Raw genomic sequence first — 12,335 nt, 5'->3', positions numbered from 1 at the left:
ATTTTTAAAAACTTGGCAAAATTATCTTAAATTTAATCAAGAAGTATATGCAAAGAGAACAGTTACGAAAATTCTATAAAAATGAAAGTGCGGCTGGGTGCGGAAACTCACGCCTATAATCCCAGCACTTTAGGAGGCTGAGGCAGGTGGATCACCTGAGGTCAGGAGTTCGAGACCAGCCTGGCCATGATTGTGAAACCCTGTCTCTACCAAAAATACAAAAATTATCTGGGCATGGTGGTGCATGCCTGTAGTTCCAGCTACACGGGAGGCTGAGGCAAGAGAATCACTTGAACCCAGGAGGTGAAGGTTAAAGTGAGCCGAGATCATGCCACTGCACTCCACCTGGGCAACAGAGCGAGACTCCGTCTCAAAAAAAAAAAAAAAAAAAAAAAAAAAAAAAAAAAAAATAGAGTGCTGTGAGTATACTTGCTCTAATATAATAAAAATTACAGTAATTAAAATGATACAGTACTGGAAGTGAAAGCCTGATTTAATGTAACAAAATACTTTAAAAACTGAAATTTAGTTTAAGAGCTTTATATCAGATAAAGAGTAAAAATATTTAACAAATATTGTTTAAAAGTAACCATATGGCACACAAAAAAAATAAAGCTGCTTTACTTTCACATCTGCATCACTCTCCTTACAGAATTTTCCTGTACTCCTCTTTCTAGGTAAATACTTTATAAATGGATCAAATATCTAAATGTGAAAATGAAACCATAAAAATACTAGGGGAAATTATAAATAACTGCATAAATAATAGACTTGAAAGACATTTGATAAATTGTTAAAATAGTTTGAGCCTTATAAAAGATGAAGAGTTTAATGGCCGGGTGCAGTGGCTCACGCCTGTAATACCAGCACTTGGGAGGCCAAAGCGGGTGGATTACCTGAGGTCAGGAGTTCGAGACCAGCCTGGCCAACATGATGAAACCCCGTCTCTACTAAAAATACAAAAGTATTAGCCGGGCGTGGTGGCGGGCACCCATAATCCCAACTACTCAGGAGGCTCAGGCAGGAGAATCGCTTGAACCCAGGAGGCAGAGGTTGTAGTGAGCCAAGATCCTGCCATTGCACTCCAACCTGGGCAACAAGAGCGAAACTCTGTCTCAAAAAAAAAAAAAAAAAAAAAAAAAATTACAATGCTGAAACTTTCAAGAAGTCTTAATATTAATAAGAAAAAAATGTTTCAATAGAAAAATAGGTGGGCCGGGCCCAGTGGCTCAGGGCCGGGCGCGGTGGCTCACGCCTGTAATCCCAGCACTTTGGGAGGCCGAGGCTGGCGGATCGCGAGGTCAGGAGATCGAGACCATCCTGGCTACCATGGTGAAACACTGTCTCTACTAAAAATACAAAAAATTAGCTGGCCATGGCGGCGGGCACCTGTAGTCCCAGCTACGCAGGAGGCTGAGGGAAGAGAGTGGTGTGAACCCGGGAGGTGGAGCTTGCAGTGAGCCGAGATCGCGCCACTGCACTCCAGCCTGGGCGACAGAGCGAGACTCCGTCTCAAAAAAAAAAAAAAAAAGAAAAAGAAAAAGAAAAAAAAAGAAAAGAAAAATAGGCAAAGAAAGCAAAGAACATGAATAGGCATTTCACAAAGAACAAAATGCCTATAAGCATTTAAATATCATTAGCGTCTGTAATCATCAAAGAAATACAAATCAGAACATGTGCTACCGTTTCCATTATCCTATTAGCAACATTAAAAATAATTTTAAAATTATAGTATTATTTTGTGACTGTAAAAATGAGCATTCATGTGCACAGAGACAGTGTAAGCAAACACCACATTTTTGGAGAGCAATTTAGCATTATGTGTGAAAATGCAAACTGTTCATAACCTGGGTACATCTGATATGTATCTGATAATTGTATTTCTAGGAATTTGTCTCAAGAAGAGCACACAAAGGGGTGAAAAATATACATGCATACAGATGTTCACTGCAGTGTTGTTTATAATAGTGAAAAATTAAAACAATCCAAATGTTCACCAACATAGAACTGGTTTAATATATTATACATATGTTCAATGGAATGTCATGTAATCATTACAAATTATAATAGAATATTTATTGACAATGATAGATATCAAAAAATATAACTGAGCAGGTTGCAAAAGATCATCCTCGCTAGGATGCCATTTTCTTCCAGTAAAATTGAACATACACCTATGTAATCATAGATACATAAAGAAAAATTGGAGTGAATGTTCTCCACAATAGTAAATGGTTGTTTCTAGATGGTGGGATTTGGGAGGAGTTTTGCTTCTTTGTATGTTTTTTTGTTGTTGTTGAGAGTGTATTTCCTTTTTTTTTTTCTTTACAGAAACTATGAAGAAATTTACATGCACACAAATGTATACAAACCATGAGAGGGAAATGGGAATGTACCTGAGAGTGTCATCAAAGCGTACAGTGGCTGCACAGTGAAAGATTATGTTTGTACAGGAGAGAAGCTCCTGCATGTCCTCTTTGCTGATGGCAAAGTCATTCTGACTGAGATCTGCATAAATAGCTCTGATCTTCTCATGCACATTTGGACAAACTTCTTTGACTTTCTCAAATAGCTGAAACATAAATATAGATCAATATACAAAAAATAGCATCATCATTATCACATTGTTCTTGTTTACAACAACCTGTTTAATTATACTCAAAAACTGGTTTTAGTTGTAATAATATTACTTAAAGAAGACATCTGGCTGGGTGTGGTGGCTCATGCCTGTAATCTCAACACTCTGGGAAGCCAAAGTAGGAAGATCACTTGAGCCCAGGAGTTTGACACCAGCCTAGGCCATATGGTAAAAACCTGTCTCTACTAAGAATACAAAAAATTAGCCAGGCATGGTGGTGTGTGCCTGTAGTCCCAGCTACTTGGGAGGCTGAGGTGGGAGGATCCCTTGATCCCAAGTGGTGGAGGCTGGAGTGAGCCTTGATTGCAACACTGCATTCCAGCCTGGGTGACAGAGCAAGACCCTGTCTCAAAAAAAAAAAAAAAAAAAAAAAAAAAAATTTTACTCAAGAACCATCTACTTTATTTCATACAATTCAGCCAGTTTAGTGTAATTCCTGCTACATTTCATGTGAGAAACGTTTGAAAAATCAGTTCCAATAATCAGTAAGGTGCGCATTTTGAACTTTTCCTGCAGGGTAAAAAAGTGAGAGTAAGTCATCCACATCCTGCCTTTATACTCTTTTCCCCTTTAAGCCAGCTTTATATTTACATATGGTAATAGTTTCCATTTTTGACTGAGAATAAGTGTTTCCAGTAAAAAATTACCAGCCTCTACAAAGCCTTTACAAATTACAAGCAAAATTACCAACAGCTTGGTTAACTGAACCAAATTAACAAAATATCTTAGCAGCACAAACATAATTAGAAAATAACAAATAACAAATGAAGCAAATTTGTAATAGGTGAAACATATAAAAATGTTATGTAATCTCATTCTAATATAAATGGCAATTATTGCCTAGTAAGTACACAAGCTCATGTATTTTTTATGGGATATTAATTGATTTTTTAAATATTCTAATTTATTCATAATGGAGAAAAGGAAGAGCAGTGGCCATTTTAGCTCTAGTTACACTTACTCAGATAGAATAGATTCAGTACTTTCCCCTCCACACAGAAATTCTTAGATTAAATTGGCATTTCCCATGTTTTCAAGAAATATGATTTTAATAAAATGATCTTGGTTCCAACCTATTTTGATTAAATGGAATTTTACTTAGTGTTGGTGTGGCATATTAACAGTGAGAAAACAAAAAGTAAAGCTCAATGTTTAGAAAATTTAAGAGCAGAGAAAATTAGCCTGTGGTTTTAATCATAATATAGTAAAAGAGACAGTCCTCTTCTCTCCCTTAACCCCCAAACAGTATTTTTACCCATTCCTTGATCCTTAGTCACAGGATTAAGAGAGATCTATCCATTAGAGATGTGCCCCAGGCTGTTTTTATTGGGTAATAAAAAGTTGATCTCAGGTAGTCAGAGAAACCATATCTCATTTGTATCAGACAAGAGCATGTTCAGAAGCCATTCTGAGGATTTAATGAAGATGTCTAGTAAAGGGATGAAATCCACATATTGATCTGTCACGTTAACATACTTCAATTCTGTCTACTATTTTTCTGCACCATAGGGGCAGCCTTTTCAGTGGTGTGTTACTGCAATTCTGAAAATAATTTGTAAGTTAGGTCAGTCCTCAGTGCTTTTGACATCTGGGATTGATAAGGTTGATAAAGTGTCCTGGGCACATTCTCAACAAAGAGGTCATTCTGACTCTTCCAGAAAGATCTTTAATAGTTTTTTTTAATATTAATCAATCAAAAACATGCTAAATGTTTTTTTCTAGAGTCAGATGTTTTCCCTCTTGATAGTTAACGTTAATTGTACAACAAACATGTTGAATAGTTTTGGATAAGCTTATCTAAAATTTGTATAATTTTCTCTTTTTTGATAACTAATTTGGAGAAGACTCTTTTTGAGTCTGCATGATATATTTTATGTATTCACATGATATTCACTAGAAATTTACTTGGGGTTCTGTGGATTCTTTCACTTTGGCCTGTGAAGACTTCTGACTACCGGAGAGCAAGAAGTAGGAGATGCTTTCAGCCTCCACCCTTCTCACAATGGAGTTCCTTACATAGGATGTAAGTTGTCATATTTAGATTTCCTTTTGCCTTTGGTTTTCACGACTTTAAAAGACAGAATATACTGCTATTCCACATTATACTTTCAGACAACCTGTGCAATGTTGAACAGCACCAAGATCTCATATTTGCATTACTTTTCATGAGATCATTACAGTTTTAGAAAATAATGTTCCAATCTGTGTTGTATCTATTGAATTGTATTTTCAATCAAGAATGCATATCTGAATGAACATAGTGCAGGTTTTTAAAAGTCCGAGTTTTCTGATTTAGATAGTAGTTGATAATGTTCCATTGAAATAAATCAATGAATTGGCTGCATCAATTCAAACCACAGTGCTAAATGAGGATTCCATTTTACTACATTAGCCTTGCTTAATAATAGGACTTGCCCTGTCAGGAATCTCACCATACCGCTATAGCTCCTGAAATAATACTCTTTAATAGTGCCATATCCTGAATAGAGTGACAGAGATGGCAGCCAACTGCAATCCAACAGGTCAGTGGTTTTGGTCTTTTCATAACGCTATCCACAAAGTGAACTGCATTGGAATCACTAGTAGCATAATTAAAATGTATATTCCTGGGTCCTATCCCATACCCACTAAATAAGAAATTACTAGGGCACAACCAGGAATCTATATTTCAGGCCAAGTCCCCCAATTGATTTTAAGACATACAAATGATGAGAATTTCTCCATTTAGAGTGCTAACACGGACAACGGCAGATGAATAACTGCATATGACTCATTTTCGTTTATAACTGCCCAGAGCAATCTTCACATCAGTAGCTTGCAAACTGCAGGCATGAAGAATCAAGGAACCTGGTTAAAAATTATTTCTGTATTTCATCCTTAGAGATCCTGGCTCGGTAGTTTTGTGTGTAACCCAGGAAACTATATTTCTTAACTACCTCCGCAGGTGGATCTGATGGTCCAGGTACCATAATTGGGAAACACTGACTCTGAAAAATTCATGTCTGTTCTTAAATTCAGGACTTATATTTCCCCCTCTAGTTTGTAAACTCCTTGATTCTTTTTTTTCTTTTGTAGGGAAACTCTTTCTAATTTTTTAAAATGTTTGTGGGTACATAGTAGGTATATATATATATGGGGTACATGAGATGTTTTTATACAGGTACACAATATGAAATAAGCACATCATGGAGAAGGGGGTATCTATCCCTTCAAGCATTTATCTTTGAATTACAAGCAATCCAATTATACTCTTTACATTATTTTAAAATGTACCATTATTATTGATTATAGTCACCCGATTGTGCTATCAAATAGTAGGTCTTATTAATTCTTCTATTTTTTGTCACCCTTTACCATTCTCATCTCTCCCCTCCCACACTTGCCTTCCCAGCCTCTGGTAATCATCCTTTTACTTTTTATGTCCATGAGTTCAATTGTTATGATTTTTGTATCTGACAAATAAGTGAAAACATGCAATGGCTGTCTTTCTGTGCCTGGTTCATTTCACTTAGCCTAATGACCTCCAGTTCCATCCATGTTGTTGAATCCCATTCTTTTTGATAGCTGAGTAATACTCCATTGTGTATATGTACCACATTTTCTTTATCCATTCATCTGTTGATGGACACTTAGGTGGCTTCCAAATCTTAGCTATTGTGAGCAGTACTGTAACAAACATGGGAGTGCAGATATCTCTTTGATATACTGATTGCCTTTCTTTAGGGTATATACCTTGCAGTGGGACTGCTGGATCATACAGTATTTCTTTGTTTTTGTTTTTTGTTTTTTTTTCAGAGTCTCACTCTGTCACCCAGGCTGGAGGGCAGTGGCATGATCTTGGTTCACTCCAACCTTCACCTCCCAAGTTCAAGTGATTCTCTTGCCTCAGCCTCCTGAGTAGCTGGGATTACAAGCATGTACCAACATGCCTGGCTAATTTGTGTATTTTTAGTAGAGACAGGATTTCGCTACATTGGCCAGGCTGATCTTGAACTCCTGACCTCCAGTGATCCACCCACCTCAGCCTCCCAAAGTGCTGGGATTACAGGTGTGAGCCACAGCCCCTGGTCCATCTGGTATTTCTACTGTTTTTTGAGGAACATGCAAAGTGTTCTCCATAGTGGTTGTTCTAATTTACATTCCCACCAACAGCATATGAGGGTTCCTTTTTCTCCACATCATTGACAGCATTTGTTATTGCCTATCTTTTGGATATAGGCCATTTTAACTGGGGTGAAATAATATTTCATTGTAGTTTTGATTTGCATATCTCTGATGATCAGTGATGTTGAGCACCTTTTTATATGCCTGTTTGTCATTTGTATGTCTTCTTTTGAGATATGGTTATTCAAATATTTTGCTCATTTTTTGACCGGATTTTTATACTTTTTACTATATAGTTGTTTGAGCTCCTTATATATTCTGGTTACTAATCCTTTATCAGATAGGTTGTTTGCAAATATTTCCCCCATTCTGGGGCTTGTCTCTTCACTTTTTAAATTGTATCCTTTGCTGTGTAGCAGCTTTTTAACTTGATGTGATCCCATTTGTCCATTCTTGCTTTGGTAGCCTGTGCTTGCGGGGTATTGCTCAATAAATTTTTGCCCAGACCAATGTCCTGGAGATTTTCCTAAATGTTTTCTTTTAGTAGTTTCATAGTTTGAAGTCTTAGATTTAAGTCTTTGATCCACTTTGATTTGATTTTTGTATATGGCGAGAGATAGGGGTCTAGTTTCATTCTACTGTATATGGATATCCAGTTTTCCCAACACCATTTACTGATGAGGCTGTCTTTACGCCAGTATATGTTCTTGGCACCTTTGTCAAAAGATTCACTGTAGGAGTGTGGATTTGTTTCTGAGTTCTCTATTCTGTTCTATTGGTCTCTGTGTCTGTTTTTATGCCAGTAGCACATTATTTTGGTTACCATAGCTTTGTAGTAAAATTTGAAGTCAAGTAATGTGATTCCTCCAGTTTTATTCTTTTTTGCTCAGGTTAGCTTTGGCTATTCTCAGTCTTTTGTGGTTCCATATAAATTTTAGGATTGTTTTTTCTATTTCTATGAATAATGTTATTGAGATTTTGATAAGGATTACATTGAATCTGTATATTGCTTTGGGTGGTAGTATGGACATTTTAACAATATCGATTCTTGTAATCCATGAACATGGATTACTTTTCTAGTTTTTGGTGTCCTCTTCAATTTCATTCATCAGTGTTTTATAGTTTTCATTATAGAGATCTTTCACTTCTCTGGTCAAGTTAATTCCTAAGTATTTAATTTTATGTGTGGCTATTTTAAAGGGTATTACTTTTTAAAAAAATTCCTTTGTAAACTCCTTGATTCTTATTCATCTCTTTATGCTTGACAGTATGCCATTCATTGAAAAGACTCAAATTTTGCTTATTGAATTAAAATTAATTCCTGTAAGATCAGTAACAGAACTATTACTACAATAGAATGGAAGCCTGATTCCTGAAGTTTGTATGACTGTGATGAGAGATAGCAGATAGCGACTCCTAAACGAGGACACAAAGTGTTTCCTGAGTCCTCTATATTAACTGCCAATGGGAGTTTGAAGTAATATGATTTCTCCAGTTTTTATCGCAGACCCTCTATTTTTATAATAATGAGAAGACTGAAGGGACAAGATGAAATGGTGCAAATGGATCCTGGATAAGCACTAGCTCTTCTAAAAAAATTTTTTTTGGTGTGTTTGTTGCTAATGTAAGATATTAAAGTAAGAAAAATAGATAAAATCAAAATGAGCAAAGAAAAAACATAGTGTCAGAAATTTCATTGAAAGCCACCAATAAAGAACAATACAATTATTTTAAATTCTAAGAGCTTATCCTGTTTCTTCTCATTGCATAAACTCATATTCTCTACTTGATGGCACAAGACCGAGGGGTAGATAGTTGAAAAGCTGCTCACCATCATCAAAACTCAAGCAGAGGGATTGCTGTTTATCCATTTTAGGAAACCTTGTTCTTTACAAGAGTAGGACACATTTCTGTGGTCACTGAAAAATACAGCTGAAAGGCGATCTAAGCATTTCAAACTGGAAACTTTGGGAGTGTTTCATTGATTTAACATTACACAGGCAAGTATTTCTCTCCTTAATTTGTTTTTAAATATGAGACACTATTCTAATTATATGAATAGTTACTTGTAGCCCAGAGGCAAGAGAGAAACTGCAAACTCTAAGTAAGAAAATTCAGCTGAAAGAGAAAACCAGAAAAAAAAATTCTCTGGTTTAAATAAACTCCTTGGGTATGACTTCTGTAGTCAAGACACCAAGACTGCATTTTTATTAGAAGTAGGAATTGGGATGGGGGCATTAAATTTATATAATGCTTTTGAAACAATTCAGAGGCCTTTAACATGTTCTTTCACAATCAACTAGTTAGCCACATGACCTCATTTTGGAAGTATCCACAGGAGATTTGACCTCTACTTCCCAGGGCTCATTAAAGGAAATCAAATATTTTCTAATCATGAGAATCTTTGATCTTTATTCATTTTACTGTCTTTCTCTTCAAAAATAACTATATTATTTAGTCCCAATAACCCACCAATATTTGCTTAATTTTTTTTGGAAAATAAATGAGTAAGTTTGCTTAAACTAAGGGGCAATCTCTATGGAATATTTGGTGTCCCAAGTGAAAGAGACACTAACATTTTTAGAGAATTTTTACAGTGCTGAGTAAAAACAAATAAATGAATTCTGCAAATTAGCTCTAAGTTGAAAACAATTAAACACAAATAAGTACCTTAATTTAAGCAAAAACCGTTATATCCAATGTACAGATTAACAAAAATTCACAAAATGTTGAAATTGTTGCTAGTTCACTAGTAACTCTCATAAGATGTGAAGGATTAATCCAGAAGTTTCTAATGCTTTAGCAAGGACATTTCTATAACTCCATAAGGCAGCATGGTGTAGTAGTATGGCTGTTAGGATTGCCCAGGAAGTTGCTCAAACAAACCAACCTATGTCCTGACCCTGAAGATTCTCATTCAACAGTTATTACTCCAAGCTTGGGCATCTATCTTTTCTTTGAAATGCTCTCTAGTAATTCTGATATACTCTGAAGTTGAGAACCATTGGTGTATTGGAAAGAGCTCAGGCCCTTAGGAGTCATGAAGGACTGTATTTGAATTCTGATTCTGCCATTGATTTGCTATGTGACTGGGGCAAATTACTTACCTCTCTGCGTCATCGTGTTTTTGCATATTTATCTAAAATGCCAGCCACCTGACTATCGTATTCTGTGATCTTAGAGAACTAAGCATATATTATGCTGTTCTTAAAGACAATTTTGCATTTAACAAAATTTTAGTGCACTTTACATAATATTTTATAATAAATGCTAAAGGCAACACAGTGTTTGATTCATCATCTTGTTATGCTTTTTTTTCCCCCACACCAAAGGTCAATTTCACAATTCTTTGAGAATTGTTTCTTGCATCTGGACAGGAAAAGAGCTAGGGTGGCTAGGAAGATGGAGACCAAACTTAAGATTATTTCTACTCAACAACAGAATTGGTGGCATCTCTGCATTATCCATGCTGGCAGATGGAAAAAACGCTGATACTAAGAAGTGGCAAGCAATAGTTTCACTTTCCTTATGATATTGTCATCGAGGAAGAAATTTCCTAGGGGAGGCAATGCAGTATAGGAGGGAAACTATGGACTTAGAGATTAGAGACCTGCATTCCAATTTTGCTGTATCACTTGGCACAAATTACATAACCTTGGATAGATGACAACCATAGTGAATTAATATCTCATCTGTGCTGTAGGAACAGGCATACTGCAGAGATTTCTGAGGATTTGTGTAATGAAAGTCAGATGTTTGTGTTAGTGCCTACCATTTTGTAGGTACCTAATAATAGGAAAATCCCCTTTCCACTTCCACAGCAATATTCCATTTCCAAAAACTGCTGATCAGAAAGCTATGTTTTTTTTGTTTTGTTTTGTGTGTGTGTGTGTGTGTGTGTGTGTGTGTGTGTGTGTGTGTGTGTATGTGTGTTGGGTCATGCCAACGTTTCTGATTCTATCCTGTGATTCAGATGCTTCTAAAAACAGAATGTATGCCAAAATCCTGTTGAACCTCATGGCTTGGTATCTTTTTGATCTCGGCTCACTCCAACCTCCGCCTCCCAGGTTCAAGTGATTCTGCTGCCTCAGCCTCCCCAGTAGCTGGGACTACAGGTGCATGCCACCACACCTAGCTAACTTTTGTATTTTTGGTAGATACAGAGTTTCACCATGTTGGCCAGGAGGGTCTCGATCTCCTGACCTTGTGATCCGCCCACCTCAGCCTCCCAAAGTGCTGGGATTACAGGTGTGAACCACCAAGCCTGGCTAATTTGAAGCTTTTAAGAAAAAGACTTGATGTGATTGGAGGAGATTTTTACCTTCCTTCCTCCCTTCCTCTCTTTCTTCTTGAAAGTAAATGGCCTGCAGGGGAGAGGTTGAATATCCTTTAGCTGATCTGACTTGAGTAACAGGAAAACTGGAAACTACTTACACTAGAGGCCTCTTGCATTTTGTGGGATAGTTTCTTAATTCTTAGGGGGAAAACAAATGAACAAACAAACAATAACAGTAATGGAACACAACTGGCTTTGGAAGTTTAAATGCAAGTATTTCCAATTTTGGCAGTTTTAATGCAAATGTTTCCAATTGCCTTTGCTTTATATAGAGATTTAACAGAATCATTAATGTCAATCAGAAATTCATTTTTGGAAGTTGAGAACAAGCAGCTTTTATACAGTGAAGCCTGGGGCAAGCATGAACACATTTTTTTTTTCCCTACAAAAGAGTCTGAAAATTAACAAGAAACTTATAAAATAAAATTGACACTTCTACTGTGTGCTTCTTTAATTCTTGGGCTTTTCTTTGCAGATGTTTCCTAATTCAAAGTTTGTTGTTTTGTTGTTGTTTTCTTAGTTCAAAGTTAATTTGTTTACCTCTTAAAGATTAATTTTTCTAAGCCTTCTAGGAACTGCCACACAGTGATAGTCTCAAAAGGATTCAATAAACTAGTTCATAAAATGTCCCTATCTTCTATTGTCTTAAATCTAATCATGTTCTGTGAACTGTGGACCCAGTGTGTAACCCTGCATGATTTATCCCCCAGAGTTCTCTACTGTATTCCCAAGTTGATTTACCTCAGTAGCAACTGAGGGTTTATTGAGTAATCGACATTTTTCCAGAGAAACTGGTTTGAAGGATCCAGTGCAACCTGCCAAGCTCTGTCTTTGTTTATAAACCCACTTGCTGGTGATATCATTCAGGATAATCCCTCTCTAAAAACCTTGAATTTTGTCTGGTCTTCTTGGATGAGGAATTCTGAACCTGGTACAATCTCATTCTAACATTTCTCTAAAATACTAAGTACTCATAATATACTTTACTATAACTTCACAGGAAAAGGTTGACCATTTTTGGTATTATCTCAATGATACATATTTCAGTGTCTGAGCTTGCACTCATTCTTAAGTAGCTACATCAGTTTTAATAGTTTCTACTACTTCGGGTTTTATTCCCTTAGTATAGATACTGTCCTTTTAATGTTTTCTTAAGGAATTATTCAGAGTAGATTATTAGCAACTTAAGATCCTAAACAGATATACATGGGACATGGTTGTTGTAAAAAGAAACATATTGGTAAGACAGTAGGAAAC

At 36.3% G+C, this 12,335-nt stretch overlaps 1 protein-coding gene across 3 annotated transcripts in view; it reads right to left on the bottom strand.

Annotated features, from left to right (window-relative positions):
• Positions 1 to 12,335, bottom strand: part of FAR2 (fatty acyl-CoA reductase 2) — a 209,780-nt gene that overhangs the window by 55,027 nt on the left and 142,418 nt on the right. For all 3 annotated transcript variants that reach the window (XM_050748522.1, XM_050748521.1, XM_050748523.1), the window contains exon 3: positions 2,397 to 2,572. In XM_050748522.1, coding sequence (XP_050604479.1) covers positions 2,397 to 2,572 — 176 coding nt within the window. The remainder of the gene's footprint in view (positions 1 to 2,396; positions 2,573 to 12,335) is intronic.

Source organism: Macaca thibetana, chromosome 11, assembly GCF_024542745.1.
Source record: "Macaca thibetana thibetana isolate TM-01 chromosome 11, ASM2454274v1, whole genome shotgun sequence".
Lineage (NCBI taxonomy): Eukaryota > Metazoa > Chordata > Mammalia > Primates > Cercopithecidae > Macaca > Macaca thibetana.
This window is presented reverse-complemented; position numbering and strand designations above follow the sequence as displayed.